The sequence below is a fragment of the Bubalus kerabau genome, chromosome 8 (assembly GCF_029407905.1).
Source record: "Bubalus kerabau isolate K-KA32 ecotype Philippines breed swamp buffalo chromosome 8, PCC_UOA_SB_1v2, whole genome shotgun sequence".
Classification (NCBI taxonomy): domain Eukaryota; kingdom Metazoa; phylum Chordata; class Mammalia; order Artiodactyla; family Bovidae; genus Bubalus; species Bubalus kerabau.
The window spans coordinates 96,593,001-96,612,607 of NC_073631.1; the positions used below are offsets into that span (position 1 = coordinate 96,593,001).

At 40.2% G+C, this 19,607-nt stretch overlaps 1 protein-coding gene across 13 annotated transcripts in view; it reads left to right on the forward strand.

Annotated features, from left to right (window-relative positions):
• The window catches only part of AHCYL2 (adenosylhomocysteinase like 2), a 187,632-nt gene that overhangs the window by 126,718 nt on the left and 41,307 nt on the right, over positions 1–19,607 (forward strand). Inside the window, exons 1-3 of one of the 13 annotated variants that reach the window (XM_055590887.1) lie at positions 2,252–2,944; positions 13,696–13,822; positions 13,910–14,018. Coding sequence is in view for 6 of the 13 variants with exons in the window: in XM_055590880.1 (XP_055446855.1) it covers positions 2,888–2,944; positions 13,907–14,018 (169 nt within the window). In the remaining 7 variants the exon portion in view is untranslated. Of the gene's footprint in view, positions 1–2,251; positions 2,945–9,855; positions 10,007–10,072; positions 10,629–10,723; positions 10,748–13,429; positions 13,570–13,695; positions 13,823–13,906; positions 14,019–19,607 lie in introns of those variants that run through there. The other 12 variants (XM_055590888.1, XM_055590886.1, XM_055590885.1 and 9 more) reach the window with 12 other exon arrangements.

Consider the following 19,607-nt stretch of genomic DNA (forward strand, 5'->3'; position numbering starts at 1 on the left):
CCTGCTCTCCACCTGCCTTGTGATCTCTAATCCTTTGACACCTCTGCATTCACCTGGTCCAGTGGCCCCCTTCTGTTTTCAATTGCCTTTTTCTCTAGTCTGGACCTCCAGGTCAGTCATTTGAATTCTGCCCTTTCTGGCATCTCTTCCCTAGAAGTTTGCTTCCTCTCCTTCATTCTGTATCTAAAGGACCATTCTCCTAACCAGGAAAGACCCTAAAGGGCAATGAACCTATAATCCTAATCACAATATTATGACTGTCAACTCCAGAGAAATTATCTCTGCAGTGGGACTTAACACTGTAAAGAGTCCTGGGTTCTTAAAGGGGACCAAATGAAATCTGTGGTACTCTCATTGGATAATATACTTTAGGAATTAATTAAGAAGGTAAAATAGAAGGGACTTACCAGGTGGCACAGTGGTAAAGAATCCACCTGCCAGTGCTAGAGACATAAGAGATGCAGATTTGATCCCTGGGTTGGGAAGATCCCCTGGCAACCCACTTCAGTATTCTTGCCTGGAGAATCCCATGGACAGAGAAACCTGGTGTGTTACAGTCCATGGGGTTGCAAAGAGTTGGATATGACTGACCACACACAGAAAAAAGATTAGGTAACGTTTTTTCTAGTTTTATCTTATTTCCAAATTTCTGAAGTGTGTAGGGAGGAGGGAACTAGTATGGGGTCATGAGGAGGAAGCAGCTTCTGAGGTCCTAAAGACTACTGTGTTGGAATCCTGTTTCAGAAACCAGACCTGTGAATAAAAAACAGCATTGAATAGGGGCTTAGAAGCGGCACTAATCTTTTTTAAAAATTGAAATATAGGGCATTCCCTGGTGATTCAATGGCTAGAACTCCTGCTCTCACTGCCAAGGGCCCTGGTCAGGGAACTAAGTCACCACAAGTCACGTGGTATGGCAAAAAAAAAAAGAAGTGTAGTTGATTTACAATATTATATTAGTTTCAGGTGTACAACATAGTGATTTAATATTTTTATAGATTATACTCCACTGAAAGTTATTTTACAGTATTGGCTATATTCCTATATGTGCAATGTATGTGTGCTCAGTCATGTCCAACTCTGTGAGACCCCATGGACTGTAGCCTGCCAGACTCCTCTGTCCATGAGATTTCCCAGACAAGGATACTGGAGTGAGTTGCCATTTTCTTCTCCAGGGGGTCTTCCTGACCCAGAGATCAAACCCACATCTCCTGCAGCTCCTGTATTGGCAGGTGGATTCTTTCCCACTAGCGCCACCTGGGAAGTCCCTGTAGTGGTTCAGTTCAGTTCAGTCACTCAGTCGTGTTCGACTCTTTGAAACCCCATGAACTGCAGCACGCTAGGCCTCCCTATCCAACACCAACTCCCGGAGCCCACCCAAACTCATGTCCATTGAGTCAGTGGTGCCATCCAACCATCTCATCCTCTGTCGTCCCCTTCTCCTCTTGCCCTCAATCTTTCCCAGAATCAGGGTCTTTTCAAATGAGTCAGCTCTTCACATCAGGTGGCCAAAGTATTGGAGTTTCAGCTTCAACATCAAACCTTCCAATGAACACCCAGGACTGATCTCTTTTAGGATGGACTGGTTGGATCTCCTTGCAGTCCAACGGACTCTCAAGAGTCTTCTCCAGAACCACAGTTCAAAAGCATCAGTTCTTCAGCGCTCAGCTTTCTTCACAGTCCAACTCTCACATCCATACATGACCACTGGAATAACCATAGCCTTGACTAGACGGACCTTTGTTGGCAAAGTAATGTCTCTGCTTTTGAATATGCTGTCTAGGTTGGTCATAACTTTTCTTCCAAGGAGGAAGTCTTTTAATTTCATGGCTGCAGTCACCATCTGCAGTGATTTTGGAGCCCCAAAAAATAAAGTCAGCCACTGTTTCCACTGTTTCCCTATCTATTTGCCATGAAGTGATGGGACTGGTTACCAGTGAGGAAAGTGAAAGAGGGATAGGGGATTTGGAGGCATAAACTCCTGTACATAAAATAAAGAGACAGCACTAGTCTGACTTGGAAGTGCTGGTTTCCCCTAAACCTACCTACTCTGTGGTAGCTCCTGACTAGCCTCAGGGAAGCAGGTAATTTATAGTGGGCATCTTTATCTCTGTAGCTAAAGGCCCTTAGACTTCCATGTGCATAGCACAGCAAGCCAGCAGAGGGAGCCATGGTCCTAGAACTTTCTTCAGAGCTTCTAAGTTTTGATTTTGCCAGAGATCCTCTCCAGCTCCATCCGAATCTCCTGTGCAGTAAGAATTTAACTTGAGATATGCCTGGGTTTGGTGCCAGACCCCTGGTGTGAGCAGATGGGGAGCTTCTGCATAACTGTTTAAACTTGAAAGCCATAAGGAACTCGATTTCAAGGAAACGCCTGTTTACCATGCAGATCCAAATCAAGCAACTCTCCAGAAATGGGTGTGCCTTCTTGACCTCGATCCTTATTGATCTTGGTATCAGCACCTCTAGTGACGCATCCTGAGGGGCGGGAGAAAGTTAACAAGTGCCTTATACACAGGGAAAAAGAGGAAGCCTGACTGCTGCTACAGAAAGTCCCCACGGGGGAGGAGGGGATACTGTTTGGGTAGCATTAAATAGTGAGTGCTCCATGAAAAGTTCAGTGCCTGGGTGTAGAACCTTATATCTGCTCTGATTTTGAATCAGAAGCAGAAGGTTTGCAGCTGGCCAGTCAAGGGGCTTGTCAGGCAGTTGACTAATGATCTTGATTTTAATAGGAAGCCTTTTAAAGGGGATGCAGTTTCTGCTAGTTACTGTGAACTCCTGAATCACTAGATTTGGCTCTGCTTTTTGGACGCTCAGAAAACTCGGGCATTTCCAAGCCAGCTTTCCCTTTTGCTTCAGGACATAGATTACCCAAGCCTGCACTATGGAGAATGGGGACGGTAATGAGGGCGCCTCAGCTTTTCACATGCCTGAGTGGATGGTGAGTTCTTTGGTCACTTTGCTTTTCCCTCTGTTTCTTGATAATGACAAGAATAGGGATCATTGTGAGAAGTCCCTCCCAAGAGCTGTGATTGGGAAAACAGTTATTACTGTAATTTCTGATTAATTCCTGGGTCACTCCTGCTGCTTTCTTTCCTTTTTCTTTTTTAAAAATTATTTTTAAATTATGAGTGAGCTGGAAGGGCCTGTTGCCTGATTGTCTGGACTGGGCTGGAGCTTCCCCACTGGTCCTGGTATACTGCATGGATTGTGTTAAACTGTGATTGCTTTGCATTCTGTTTACAAGCAGATGCTTAGTTTATTTCTCATGGGGGTAAAGAAAAAGAATAGAGAGGGGGGAAAAAAACAAAAACAACTTGTGGAAATGATGTGCTCTCTCTCTGTCAAGTCTGAAAAGATTTAAGTAGTTTACCCCCCGTCTGCCTAGTTTTCTCCTGCCGGTCAAAACATTTCCCCAGGTATTCTTGTACATGTCTTTCTAAAAGGCAGGAACTATAAAACTCTCTTTAAATTAATTTGTTTTTTGGCTATGCTGGGCACGTGGGATCTTAGTTCCTCAACCAGGTATCAAACCCATGCCCCCTGTAGTGGATGCACCGAGTCTTAACAATTGGACTGCTGGGAAGTCCCTATATAGCTCTTTTGGTACTATTCTTTAAAATACTTTATTTGCTTGATGAATGTTTTTAATGAGTTATTTGTTGATAAGAACCAGCACATAAAACCTAGTATCTTTGATCCAACTTTAGTTTTTTATATAAAAATAGCAACCACCCTTATGTTCCTAACTGCTTTCTTCCAGGTTTAGCCTGATTGCTTACGGTCTATATACCAATTTGTGGTTTATATATATGTGTGTGTATGTATGTATAAATTATGTATGCGTGCATGCTAAGTTGCTTCAGTCGTATCCAACTCTTTGCGACCCCATGGACTTTAGCCCGCCAGCCTCCACTGTCCATGGAATTCTCCAGGCAAGAATACTGGAGTGGGTTACCATGCCCTCTCCAGGGAATCTTCCCAACCCAGGGATCAAACCCATGTCTCTTGCATCTCCTGCATTGGCAGGTGGATTCTTTACCACTAGCGCCACCTGGGAAGCCCCATAAAATATGTATAATGTATATATATTTCCCTATTGAAAACTGCATAGACTATATACAACACATTCCAAGTTCTTTTCGGTGTTTATGGAATTGTGGACTTAGAGAAGTGACCACCAATAATGAGTCTGAGTATATAGTAGACCTAACCAAGGCCCAACTGATAAGCCCACATTTCGATTCGCATACCAACTATTATTATTTCTGTTAGGGTTATTCCTGTTGTTGTTCTTAGTGTTGTTCCAGAACCTTGTACTCAGTTTTAAAACATTTGATCTAAAGAAATCCTACCCATCCACAGCTTATTTCAAATAGTATAGTGTTTTCAAATAACGGGAAAAAATTCAAATAATAATTCTAGTTGGATTTCTTTATAAATATATATTTTTATTTATTTGGCTACTCTGGGTCTTTAGTTGTGCCGTGTGGGATCTAGTTCCCTGTGCAGGGATTGAACCCAGGCCCCCTGCATTGGGAACACAGAGTCCTAGCCACTGGACCACCAGGGAAGTCCCTCTAGTTGGATTTTTAAGTTTGCTTTTGAATTTCCAGCCATTCACTGATACCAAGAAGGGGAAATAAGAATTCTGGTTTTCTTAAGTGAGAGCCCACATGAAGATAGTAACCTTTGTTACTTCTATAAGAGAATATTACAGAAGAATTTCACAGAACACTAGTATGTCAACTCAGTCAACACAAGTTTTACAGTAACTCTTATTCTCATAAATAATACACCTCGCTGTCTTACCTGCCAAGCACATCTTCTCAAGAGGAGCTCCTACTGGACTTTCACCTACTCACCTTCTCTTTATTTACCTGAACAGGATAACTATCCTAAAGGAGTTAGTGTGACTACTGCTCAAGAGATATGACCTAAGAATTCTCAGCTTTTAGAAAATTTTCTTTAATAAAGCACAGCTCTGCTTTGTTTTCAACATGGCACCTCTTTTATTTAGCAATTTCCTGGTCTCTGTCTCTCAAAAATCAGGAAAATATCTTTGATCAGTAGATTTTTTTTTTTTTTTTTTTTTTAGCAATGATGAGACAAAGTTGGGAGGGGCTTGGCCTCAATAACTCAGTTTTATCCTCTGAATTATTCCCTTGCCAGAGATTAACCTCTTGAGGCTTGCTTTCAGATATCACAGTTGTTCATTTCTGACCTGGTCTGGAAGTGCTTCTTTAGGCTGCCACCAGTATCTACTTAGCCGCCAAAATGAGCCACTGAGCATTCTCTAGCGTACTGCCTATAGATTTCCAGACCTTACCTGTGACATGTTGGAGTACCTTTTAATCCCCAAGAGGAAACCCTGGCACCAGTTCTCACATTGGGTCAACATTTTGATCAAAGAAAGCTTTTCACAAATGACTCATGTTCCAGTTTACATATTAACGTAATGAACTTTCTGCTGAGGACTATCCTTGCCCCCGAAGGAAATATGACAAGGCTCTCAAACTTTCTTTCAGGGGGAAAATTTAGCAGAAAAGGTGGATTATAATACCTCCCTTCTTATAAATGATCTGTAGCAAAAAGGGACTGGCATATCTCTCAGAAGAGAGGACTCAGGACCACAAACAGCAGCTGATAGTACTCACATCTCTGACTCCTAGCAGGGAATAAGTCAGGACGAAATCTGAAGAACATTCTTGAGACTTGACAAGTAGACCTTCGAGTCTTCCATCAGTCACTGGAAAACTTCTGCTAGAGCCTTTGCTCCCCAGCTATTTTCATATAGCTTGTTCAGGCAGTTTTACTGCTAAAAGATTGGGAAACTCATCCTTTTAAAGATTGTCCTTATTAATATATTTTCACTTCCCCTGAGAAATTTTTAGTCCCTAGTGGTAGGTGAAAATACCTCCTCTCTTATGAGCATGAAGATCAGCAGTAACCTTTTTTTAAGTTTCTACATTTTAATTTTTCCTCCTCCCACTTAAGCTCTTTGTAGTACCTAGTACTTTTCCGTAGGAAATCTGATTCTCTTTCTTGATTGAGTACCCAGCCAGCTGGTTACCTGATTTTCTTTTGGCTAGAAGTAATCCCTTTTATAGTTGAAGAATTTGTTCCAGCAGCTCATTTGGCTTGGAAGGGAGCAATGTCTCTAAGAATGCTTGAACCATATCTACTTGGAAGTGGGACGAAAACCTTTAAGGTATCTGCTAAATGATAGTAGAGGTAGTTTCACGATAATTCTGGATCAGAATTGACACTTAAAGCAGAGACCCACTTGAGAAACTGATGGAAACTGTGGACCCACTCCCCAGGAAAATAGACACACAAACTTTTCATATTCTGTTTTAGAGCATCTGGACATCCATGGACTCTAGGTGAAGAGTCCATGGATTTTAGAACATTTCTAAAAAAATAGAAATGTTAATATGTTATATTTGTGTACAAGTGTGTCACCTCCAAAACCTTTTCACATACGTTATTTTATTTTCACAGCACACACTTGAGACAGACAAAGTAGGTATTATTGTTCTTATTTTACAAATCAGGGTTACTGATGTTCAGTACCGGAAATGTTAAGAAATGGAGATACAGAGAGAGAACCACTGATCACCATTCTTTGTAGTACTACTTTATGTATTTGAAAAGGAATTAATTTGTTGCTCTTGATGTGCTCCTCTGTAGGGTAAGTAAATCTTCTATCCTCCCCATGAGTCCTGGTTTTTTTTTAATGCATTAATCATCTATTCTTAGACTTAATTTGTGGAAATCAGAATTAGATCCAGTTCTCTTTATGTCCTATGTTGTATATAAAGAAAGGATCACCTCATTCCTTTCTCTGATCTTTGAAATAACTTTTTTTGCCTATGAATATGCTCCGTGGTTACAGCCATAGGTAGGATAACATGGTTCGTTAAGGAGAGAGTTAAGAATTACGGTGACTTTAATCATGCTTGGAGTGTTCCAGCAGTGGTTCTTAAAGTGTGGTCCCCAGGCCAGTAGCATCAGCATCACCTGGAAATTTGTTAGAAATGTAAAATCTTGGGCCCTACCCAGATTCACTAAATCAGAAGCTCTGGAGCAGGGCCTAGCAATGTGTTTTAATAAACCCTCTAGGTGATTTTGATGTATCTAAAATTTGAGAATTACTTTGGTAAGTAAACTTGTTAAGTGGTAAGGCTTTTCCTGTCAGTAATAATAATCTAAAATGTCTTCTGGTTGTGTTTGGTGTAGATCTGCAGTTCCCTTTGCTCAGGCCCAGAAACTTAAGGCATTAGACCAGGAGTTCCTTTTCATCTGAGTAAGGAACCAGCTGAGTGTACTAGGGTGCATATCCTTGATTAGGAGGAGCAGATTAGAAACTCATCAAGCAAGCAGAAAAATACTGGTGTGTCTCATTTCCTGAAATTGTGAATAAGAGACCAAGATTGTTGTGGATGACAGTGAATAGCTGTATTTGAGTTCAGTTAATTTCCATTTCAATTTTTGGTAGTGACATTGGACAAAGTTGCTAATTAAAAGGCTGCTAGATTTCAGATTCTTATATGATTTGGCCATTTCAGAACTGTGGTTTGATCAGAGCCTCAAGATAATCTGGGATGATATCCTTTCTGAAACCTAATCCAATAAGAAAGTAAATTTAAGGAGTAATTTTATATTAAATAAATTTAAGATAAATTAGGGCTTCCTTGGTGGCTCAGCTGGTCAAGAATCTGCCTGCAATGTGGGAGATGTGGGTTCAGTCCTTGGGTTGTAAAGATCCCCTGGAGGAGGGCATGGCAACCCATTCCATTATTGTTGCCTGGAGGGTCCCCACGGACAGAGGAGCCTGGCAGGCTACAGTACATGGATTTGCAGAGTTGGACACAGCTGAACAACTAAGCACAACACAGCAAGATAAATTAAGAGGAATGAGGTGGGGCTGAGTACACCCTGAATTAGGACCAGGGAAGTTTTTGATCTTCAGATCAGTATCACAGGGTTTGGTGTAGTAGAAAGAGCTCTGACATAAACACAGGCTCACTTTCTAGTCCCCCTTGCTTGCTGTGAGACTTCAGGCAAATCATTTGTTCTCTCAGTACATTTGTGTTTTCCTAATTTGTCAATGGGGATAATGATGCCAATTTTTAATATTATTATACTGATTAATAGAAATAACAGATACACAGGCCTGTGCATAGTAGGCTCTTAATAAATATTAATTCCCCTCCCCTTATTCTGTTCTTCCAGGGACCTTTTCTCTCAAAATAAAGTTTATCCCCCCCCCCAAAAAAGAATCTATCATTTTATGATCTTTCTTGTGCTCAGAGAGCACTCATATTTTTTAAATCACATCTGGAATTTTGTGAAAAAGAGAGTGTTAGTAGCTCAGTCACATCCAACTCTTTGTGACCCCATGGACTGTAGCCCACCAGGCTACTCTGTCCATGAAGCTCTCCAGACAAGAATGCTGGAGTGGTATAGTTAGAAAATTTTAAATGGTATAAGTACAAAGAATGTGAACAATTCCATATAATTTCCAAAGCTATCATCTTAACAGCATCTATATGGAAGACCCCTGGAGAAGGAAATGGCAACCCACTGCAGTATTTTTACCTGGAGAATTCCATGGACAGAGGAGCCTGGTGGACTGCAGTCCACGGGGTTGTAAAGAGTCAGTCATGACTGAGCAACTAACACTTTCACTTTCATCTGGAAGACTTTGGGGGGAATACAGAAATGATTCACAACCGAGGCCTGGTTCAGAGGACTTGTCTTCTAATGGGGAGATCAGTATGTATTAGATAACAATCTATTATGAAAACCAGAGGAAATAAGCAGAGAATGAATTAAACTAGATGTGGAAGGATCTTTGACTTCTGCTGGGATCTAACTAACCCAATCAGATTGCCTCACTCCTGGTCCGAGCAGTGGTGATTTTCTGCGGCACTGTCAATATGACACTTCCAAGGGTCACGTTCCAATGATGAACCTCCCCTCCATTTGCTGACACATCTGGTGGCATGCAAATGTCAACATCACTAACCCCCTTTCTTAATCGTCTATTCTAATTCAAAAATAAATTACAGGTTCTCTCTAGGGTCAATCTCCCATATCTTGGAGATGAGCAATGATATTAAATTACTAAAAATAACAAACTGAAATGGTCTCTGGAGGAATGCATGGTGCATTATTGTTTATCAGATAGATAGTCAGTGGTTTGCTCCTAACCTTCTCATCTGGTCCATCTGCCTTCCCGGGACTATACCTCTCCAGCTCCTGTCTGCACACTGGTCACTCATATACATTAGCCCATAGCATGTTTTCATGACTAATTGGGACTCACTTTTGTGCGCGATTTTGCTTTATATCTTCTGTGGAATATTGTTATGAATTGTAAAGTTATCGGATTTATCGTGGCATAAAAGTCTCCACAAACTAGCTCTTGTATTTTCAACTACATGCCCACCGCTTCTAACTCCCTGTACATGTGTACTTGGTTCTTTGTCATTCTGGGCTCCTGGCGGTTCCGTGTTTCCTTTTCCTCTGTGTATATTGCTTTGTGTACCTAGAAGGGCCACCCCTTCATCTGACTATTTGATATATAACAAGGTTACTATGACCCTGGGGGCTCTGAGGAAATAGGAAATTCCCTATTGTAGTTGCACCTTCCATGAAACGGTTTAAAAAAGGCAAGCAGATCACCGGACACTTAATCAGCAACGCTTCTCAGATGGGACTAGAAACCAGATGTCAAAACCTGCATAAAAAGGTGCACAGTTAAGAGTAAAGCACTGGTCTGTGGAAGCTGATTTTCCTGGTAACAGACCTGAAACCAGTGTCCCCACTCTGACCAACAGAAGGCCACAGAGTGTAGGTTAGGGCCTGCCTGAGTACTTGGCTCCATTTTTTTTTCTTACCGTTTTTATAAATTCCTCACTGCTTTAGTGCCTCTGTTAATTTTTTTCTAATGAGACTAGGTTAACTAAAGTCATCTGACTTGGAAAAGGAGGAGGTAAGGTTAAAAAGGAACCTAATTAGCAAGTTAATTATAGCAGGCAAAAAAAAAAAAGTGCACCAGTTATATAAATAAGCTATTGTTATGCGCATGCAAGTTGGGCCTTGTCAAGGGACTTATTAAGGTTTAGAGGTCAGAGGATCCGTGTAATTAGGTGTTTAGGGGAAAAAAAATAATAAAAGCAAAACAGCCACCAGAATTAGGAATGGCTGATGAACCACTAACAGAAATGCCTTATTAAATTGGGCTCTACTGCTGGAGGGGTTGTTGGAGCTGCTTCAGGGTTTCCAGGGAAGGCAAACCCCCCCCTCACCACCACCACCACGCACGCACACACACACACACAAAACTAGCTGGAACCAGAGCCAACAGAATTGCTGATGAGGAAAGTTTAAAGGCCTAGCCACAAGGGTCCCTGGACTGGAGAGGTGGCTGTAGGGCTGGTAATGTCATTATGCTGAGCAGCAAGAAGAAATACATTGTCAATGGCAACTCTGGGATTAAAGCCCAGGTGAGGCTAAGTTCTTATTTACAGTCTTGCTGCCGCTATAGCCACTGTTGTAAAAGGCCAGTTGCTTTTCCCCTTCTTTCCTGCTTTCGTCCCTTCTTCTGGCATAAGGTGAGCTGCTCCTCTACAACCTCTTTCCCTTCCTTGCCTTGAAGCCTGTTGGAATGAGTCAGTCTTCTCTGAAACAGATAAGGAGGAGTCCCGTAAAGGACTTCTTGATTTCAGTTAAGGTAGAAGAGTTAGGGGTAGAATCTACCAGGGTACCCCAACTAGGGTAGGGAGATTACTGTATTACAAGTAAGAGTGAAAAATGTAACGGCACTCTAACTATTGATGGGAGGTGGGCACCAGGGATGATGGGTTGTCAGTAAAAGATAAACATTTATTTCTTGGGGAAATCATATAGCTTATTTTATATAAGTGGTTAGCCTCTTTCTAATGTTCTTCTGTCTTAAAGAAACTTGATCAGTGTCTGACAAGTAACAAGATTTAGACCCCTATGTCTCTGAGTGGAGAAAGCCTACACAGCCTGATGTTTAGTGCCCAAAATAGCCTGAACTCAAGAATTCTCTGGTGGGCTAGTTGGGGCCAGGGGTTAGAGCCCCACACTTGCATTTCAGGGGGCACAGTTTCCATCACTGATCAGGGAATTAAGATCCATGCAAGGTGTGGCCAAAAAAAAAAAAAAAAGCCGAAATGTGACCTAGGTGGGAGGAAGTACTATAAGTAGTGAGGAGCTTAATAGAGGAGAGAACTCAGTTTAAGGAAACTGGTTTAAGATGATGGTGCAGCTAGATGGCTATGTTGTTGGGGTAAATGAGTATGTGGCTTCTCTGAAGGCTCTGAGGTAAAGACTCTGCCTGCCAGTGCTCGAGACACAAGAGACTGGGGTTCGATCCCTGGGTCAGGAAGATCCCCTGGAATAGGAAATGGCAACCTTCTCCAGTTTTCTTGCCTGGGAAATCCCATGGATGGAGGAGCCTGGCAGGCTACAGTCCACAGGGTCACAAAGAGTTGGACATTGCTTAGTGACTAAATAACAAATGGATGTGTGCCCACCCTCTGCAGTCCTACAAATCTAGAGAAGTAGAGTGGCCCCCACTGGTGGTGTGCGAATGGGAGGGGGTGGTATATATCTAAGGCAGGGTCTGGTCTGTCTGTCCTACTTTTTTAAAAGTAGGCTCTGCTGAAATTAATGACTGATCGTAGCCTTTGGAAAGTCAATGACGACTCATTTTCCTTGATGGGCTTCTAAAAAAGAAAAAGATACATCATTGTCTTAAACAAGGTTGGTGAAATGGAAGCCAAGGTTTTGAGCTTGACTGCTACTCCCCTCCTCATCTTCTTACTCACGTTCCTCCCCTTCCTGACTTTTGTTTTCCCCTTAATTCTTTTAACTTTAGACTTGATTTATGGTTACTTAATATTCAGTCAAGTACAGACTGTGAAGATAGGGTAAGGTTCATTGTTTTGACACAAGGTTGACTGTTATGTCAGGGGTTTGTATCTGAGGATATAAGGACGAGTAATATACATAGCTCCTGCCTTTATGGAGCCTAGTTTGTACAATGATAGAAGTAGATGGGAGTTCATGTACATTCCATGGGAGTGCATAGAAAGAGCACTTTCTCTTTTTGGAATAAATTGCTATTTTAGTAAAATAATTAATTTCGCTATTTTTCATTTTGGGAAATGCTTCTAACCTAGTGAATTTTCCTGTTGCTATAAACAATTTGCAAACTCTAAAGTACTATGCCGGCTTTATTGGTTGTTAAAGCTATGAACAGCTTCCAGAGATAGTGAAGGACAGGGAAGGCTGGCATGCTGCAGTCCAAAGAGTCAAACACGACTGAATGACTGAACAACAAGAGCTATGACAGAGCTATGAATTCCCCTAGAAGTCATGCTAGTTGATTTGGCCTTGGTCTGAATACTCAAATGACTCAATAGTTACCTCTAAATGCAGGAAATGTAGCCAATAGTTGTTGCTTTCATGTAAGCAACCATCTTTTTTATCAGGAAAGGCAGAATCAGTTGGCAGATCTCTGATTTTCCCCACCTCCATGCCAGTTGGATCCAGAATAATCTAAGCAATTATGCAAACATTCAATTAGGAAAATAGAAAAAGAAAAGATATTTGCTTAATGATACAAACTTTGACTTGTAAAGTGTTATAAAGTATCAGCTGGAACTTCCAACAGTAGGAGAAAGAGAGAAAATTGCAAGAAAGTCATTATTAGATATTGTCCAAAATGCAACCTCCAGAGTATTGAGGTTTATACATATTCAGTCTAGTTATCTACTCCTACATCTGTTATAGTTAATAAGTTATCAACTTTGTAGCTTTTAGTTTATTGTAATACCAAACATTAAAAATAAAAAATTAATGTTTACTTATTAGTACTGAAAAGCTAATTGATGCATTTTAGAAAGCCTTTGAAAAGTTAAAGTGACTACCTGCAGTAGTTACGAGAACAGAAGATTTGTAGGGGTGGGAGTTGGGGAGCCAGGGATGAATTGAATCTCCTGCTGAGTTTCACAGTTTACATACATTGTTTTGTATAACCCTCTCTAAAACTTTTGAAATACTTTCATCTTTGTTGTATTTATGAGAAGAATGAGGGTCACAAAACATCCTGATGAACATCATACAGCTAATGAGTGGCATAACCAGGGTTTGAATGCAGTTCCAGAAAGGTCTGTATGAATAGAAAGCTTTTTTTTTTTCTTTATACCATACTGTTTCCTGAGAATCTTAAGGCAGGTCACTCTACCTTTCTTAATCTTATAGTTTCATACCTTAAAAGGTTGGAATGTGTATGTCTGTGCTCAGTAGCTTCAGTTGTGTCCAACTCTTTGCAGCCCATGGACTGTAGTCCACCAGCCTCCTGTGTCCGTGGAATTCTCCAGGCAAGAATACTGGAGTGGATTGCCATTTCCTACTCAAGGGGATCTTCCCTACCCAGGGATTGAACCCAAGTCAATGGCATCTCCTGCTTGGCAGGTGGATTCTATCTGCTGAGCCACCTGGGAAGCCTGAAGATTGGAATAGGTAGTCTCAATGATTCTTTTCAGCTTTAATTTTCAGTGAAACTATAGAAAGGATTGCTGAGTATGACTCAGCTTTCTAACCATTTATTTTAATCAGAATATCCCATTCTCCCTTTTATCGCAAAAGATACATAGAGAGTGGTTCAAGGATTTAAACTTGATAGAAACAGAGAAGAATGAAAAATCATTTTCTCCAACGAGTCTCTTAAGATTCCATATGTGGGTCAATACAAACAGATCAGCTGTGAGAGAAGGTAAGATCCTATAATGCAAGCATTGATTTGGTATCTCAAAATGGATGTTCTTTTCTTTTATGTAACTAGAGTTCTTTCTCTTAGCAGATCCAATTTGCTGACCAGAAGCAAGAATTCAATAAACGTCCCACCAAAATTGGACGTCGCTCTCTGTCTCGTTCGATTTCCCAGTCATCGACTGACAGCTACAGCTCAGGTGAGGACTGAACTGCTCTGGACCCACCGGTGGAGGCTAATTAAGTATGATCAATGGACCCTCCTGTCTATCTAAGGCTAATTAAGCACAATCAAAGCCTGTGCTCTGGCATAAACACTTTCATTCTCAGTTGAAATTTAGACCAAAATTCTAGGTGGAATCTTTAGGTTTCTCTTGGGGATTCAGAGTGGAGCTTAATATAGGCATGCTCTTCCAGTTAAGACAGAAGAAGGTAATTAAGGAAACTGAGTCTGATTTATTCAGAGGGTGAGGATATGTTGCTCACCCTTGACCTTCACTGAGCAGCATGTGTGAACACTTGTGTTTTTTCTACTCTTTGAAAATGAAAGAGGGCTTCTTCATCCTTCCAACTGGGAAATCTTAAATGCCCTGAGAAACAGTGAAATCACTGCAGCTAATGAAGAGCCCTTCACTTTCTCTTCTAAGCCGGGACATTGTATTGTTTGTTACTCCTTCCTTCCTTGGCAGTGAGTTAAGTCCAATACATGGATCCTAGGCCTGAGTTACCATTTAATGTCAGATGAGTATTAATTTGTGAATCCCTCGTCAGCAGTAACCATTTATGCAGCAGTGCCGAGTATGTGTCTGATCTAATCTGGAGCCATTTTATTTTGCTCTTATGTAGGAATGTGGTAGGAAGCTGAATGTTTGCTCTAATTACCTCTTACATTATAAATAGTAATATTCATTAGAAAATTTTCATCGTGACCTAAAATTTTGTTTTTCACACAAATAGGAAAGTAGTATTTGTAAAGTTGAAGAAAGCTTGTTTGAGACACTGTAACTTTTAGGTTGAGTAAATTGTTATTTATACTCTTAATATAAGCATTTCTTTTATTATGTTTCTCCCCACATAACTGAATAATATAAAGCACAGAATGTAAATCCCTAGGGATTACTGAATTTTGTAACTATCTTGTTCTGCTGAAAGAGCCAGCAGAATGATAAATAATTAAATAAATTAAATAATTTTTAATAGCTGTTGAAAATTCATGAACCAGGTCATAAAACTCTGGAAATTGTAATAATTGTGAAAATGTAAATTGTAAAAAAGAGTATGTACAATTTAAACACTTTGTTCATGTTATCTAAAAATTGAAATTAAACAGTAACAGTACTCAATTTAACTCCAGCTCAGTCTCTTCCCTACCCACTGGATCTGTATTTCCAATTATGCTCCTGCAGAGAAAACCTTCTCACAGAACCCCCATATGCAGGGAGGATAATTACCAAGTATCTATGTACGTAGGGATAGGTAGGTAGTTTCAGTTGAAGCTGAAACTCCCAATACTTTGGCCACCTGATGTGAAGAGCTGACTCATTTGAGAAGACCCTGATGCTGGGAAAGATTGAAGGCAGGAGGAGAAGGGGATGACAGAGGATGAGATGGTTGGATGGCACCACTGACTCAATGGACATGAGTTTGGGTAAACTCCAGGATTTGGTGAAGGACAGGGAGGCCTGGCGTGCTGCAGTCCATGGGGTCGCAAAGAGTTGGACACAACTGAGCTACTGAACTGAACTGAACTGATGTATGTAGGGAAGAGTGAGTTTGATGCCCTTAGTTTCTAAATGAACATATAGTTGCCTGGTATTGCTCATTGGTGAGTGGTACTGGCTCATGTCAGCCTGGGAAAGTCAGACCTTTTAGATTGAACTATGTGACATTGCCATTTCTGTAGTAAAACCTTATGTATTCCTTTAAGGATACTAAGTTCAGGAGCATGGAGTCAAACCATCCTGGAACTTGGAAAATAAAGATCAGTTATTCACTTCCCACTGAATGCGGGAATTGCCTTGGTGGCGTCCCTGACAAATGGCTATCCGGACTCTTTGGGAGCATTTTAGATTATAGGGTGATCCTTTCTTAATCTAATAGTTTTGCTCCCAATAAGTTCTTATACAGCCTCTGAGATTTAAAGGTTTTACTTAGAAATAAAAATCCTCATTTTTTGGTTGCCTGAGTTGGGGGGCATCCCACTGTCCTGGTTAACCTCATCTGGTTATATTCCAGACTAAGTGTCCTTTTAAAAATATATGCCTATGAATATAATATTCTAGGTATAGTCCAAAATAATCTATAATAGGTGTTATTTCCATAAACTCAGTGCTTTTAGAATGAAACCTAAGATTATGTTTCCCTTTTTTTTGTAGCTGTGTCACACACACACACACTGTTACCTTGTCTGATTTCCACATGAGCAATTGTCAAACCCTTTTAAACAAACTATGGATGGAGCTGCCTATTGTCTTGAGTCTTGGACTGGGAGTTAGGACAGACCTAGTTTCTAGGCTTTGATCAATGTGTGATTTGTTGTGTGATCCGGGAAAACTCTTGACGCCTGCAATGCTTGCAGGAGACGCAGTGGGAAAGTTAAATGAGGTGATACAGAAAAAGCTTCATACTCATCAGATGAAAAGCAGGAATAACTGAATTACTCACAGCTTTCTAAATATGAGAAGATATGCAAGTGCATGTCAATAAGAACTTGGAACCCATTCTCAGCATATGTTATACTTTAATTGACTATAGAAACTAACATTGTTAAAGCCCCAAAGATTGATTGATTATACTTCTTCCCTTCTCTGTTTATCTCTTCTCAGGTGAACTCATTCAGATTCATAGTTTTAAATACCACATATTGATGTTTGATTCTCAAATTTTATCTCTAGCCCAAATCTCTTCTCTGCACACTAGCCCCAGATATTCAAATGCCTGTTCAGGCCTTTCACTTGGATGTTTTACAGGTATCTCAACCCTCCCATGTCCTAAAAACTGAATTGCTGAGTTCCAGCCTTTGCCCCTCTTCAGTCTGTTCTCAATGCTGCAGCCAGATTCATTTTTTTAAAAATAAGTCAGGTAGTGTCACTTCTTAGCTCAAAACTTTCCAATGGCTTTCCAGTCTCACTCTTAAGTAAAGGGCTAAAGTTCTTACAGTGGCCTACAAGACCTTATACCATCCACCCTCACGTTATATTTCTAATCACATCTCTAATTTTCCAAATTTCCCTCCTCCCTCAGCTGTTTTTTCACTCCAGTTGTGCTGTCCTTCTGTTATTTTGAAACTGTTATTTTGTTATGCCGGGCACTCTCCTGCCTTAAGTCCTTTGCACTTACTATTTTCTCTGCCTGGAATGCTCTAAAATACCCTCACTGTGTATCTTGCCTCCTTCATTTCAGTTCTTAATCAAAGATCATCTTCTCATTGAGGCCTATCCTGGATACTCTTTTAAAATTGTATAGTCACCCCACCCATGTACTCCCTGTCATCAAATTTTCCTTCTCTGTTTTTCTCCATAGCACTTATTATCATATAACATATAATTTATTGTGTCTTTCTTCCCTTACTTGAATATGAGATCCATGAGGGCAGAGATTTTTATCTCTTTTGTGTTGTTCTCTTCCCACCACTTAGAACTGTGTTTGACACATGAGAGGTGCTCAACAAATAAACACTGGGGAAGGGTGTCCAGAGACATTCTTATTATACTACTTGACATCCCTGTAAAGGAAATAGACCTCTGATAAACTCCATGTATGTGAAAAGTTAGAAGAAGGTTTATGACATTTCAAAAAAAGGTACCTTCCTATCCAAAGTGCTTGTTTTGCTGAAGATACTTAAAGTCTTACTAAGGTTGTGGCCAATTCTCCCTTCCTAATGATCCTAATATTAAGTTTTATTTAGGAACGCCTTCCAGCCTTTTCAACTGGGTTCCTCCTGTGAAGTGCAGAACATAGAAAAGGATGGTTCATAACTAGTTCCTATCTAGATGTATAGGAGAGAAGTTTATTCATATATTCAATGGATGCTTCAAGACAGTAGGGCTTAATTCTAGTGGAACCCATGTTGAAAAAGGCTGTATTAGTCCTTGAAATTATTTTTATAAAAAAACGACTTCTAAAAACTTTCTGTAAGCGCAAAACCCTTATAAAAAAATGAATAGAAGCGACTTTTCTGGGAAGTCAAATGATTCTCGGTGATATATTTCTGAAAAAGCTGTCTTTGCAGTGAGTTAATTGGTTAAGGATAAGGAAAGAGGACTAAAGTCCCTTAGTTCATAGTAACTGGTTCTTCTAAAGCTTGAAGTATTTTCAGATTTTTTCCAAATAACAAAGTTTTGTTGCTCTGTATTTTGGCTGCTAACCTGGCTTTTCAAATATTTCCAAAGTTATTCATCAGTGAAATCTGCAGCACATTGACACACAGGTCATTACTATTATTCAGTTACCAAGTGACTAGACTGGGCCCAGGAGGAACTGCCTGATTTAAAATAGTCTAATAGGACCAATTTGACCAGGAGTCTCTTCTTCTCTTGGCAGTAACCCACAATATCACAGCCGCTGGGGGGGAAGGCTTCATCAGCCTGAGCCATGGAACATATATATGCATGTTCCATGGGGTCAGTTGTGGATGAGTGATTCACCAAGTTATGTTTTGGTCCTAAGATATCATGAAACAGAACATCTCATGATAAAGTTATTTTGTACTTTGTATTACTTTTCCATCTAGAAACTGAACCCTTCTTTTGTGATTATCTCATTTATTCATAAGATTCTTCTGATAGGAATTAGGGGAAAGGGAGAGCATGGGAGAGAGAGGATGTGTTATACCTCCTATTTTGTGGTTGGGTAAATTGAAAATGGGTCACTTAACCAATTAGAAGTGAAGTAAAAGCTTAGGTCTCAGACCTATACTTCACTAGGTTATTATCTTATCAGTTGTTCATTTTTAATTAAATTATGACCCTGGGCTTCAGAGTGTGCTGACAATTACAAATGCTTTAGAAGCTGTTTAAGGATATGTGTACATGTGTGTTGAATTGCTCTAGATTTTCCTAGGAAGAATTTTGAATGCTATCTCAACTATTTTCATGAATATGCTATTAAATATACTGACAGAAATTAGTTATAAATTCAAAAAATAAATGTTATGCTAGTTCAGGAATAATCTTTCCACTGTGTTTGCAAAAATAACCCTCTCTAAGTCCAGGTTTGTCGGCCATTTTGCTTGCATTCACATATTAGTACAGTCTAGACAACAAAGATCTGTATGAAGGGCTCTTTGAAAACAAATCCATTTTGGTTCAAAGAAAAAACAGTGGTTGAACTATAACCGGTTGACAACTGTTAAGAAAATACCATTTTTTTTTCTTTTAGAAAAGGAAATGGTATAATAATTTTTTTCTTTGAGTTGGAAAAATTTTGAGTACTTCTCTGAAAGAAGAATTTTGGAGGTTTTGTTGCTGTTTGGTTGACTTTTCCCACCTGGCTCATCCTTCAAAGCCAAAGAAGCATAGGAGAGGAGAGCTATCCTAGATAGAGTAGGACTGCACTCTCAACCTTTATTATCCCTGCCAGCCAACCACCTGCTGCTTGGGTAAATTGATAGATGATGGAGGTAGAAAAAAAGAAACTGCTGAATAATATTGTATGTATGTCATTCCTTTCCCATTCAAAATCCTAAAGCTAAGTAAGAACCCTGAAAGATTTTATATTTGTAGGCAATGGCACCCCACTCCAGTACTTTTGCCTAGAAAATCCCATGGACGGAGGAGCCTGGTAGGCTG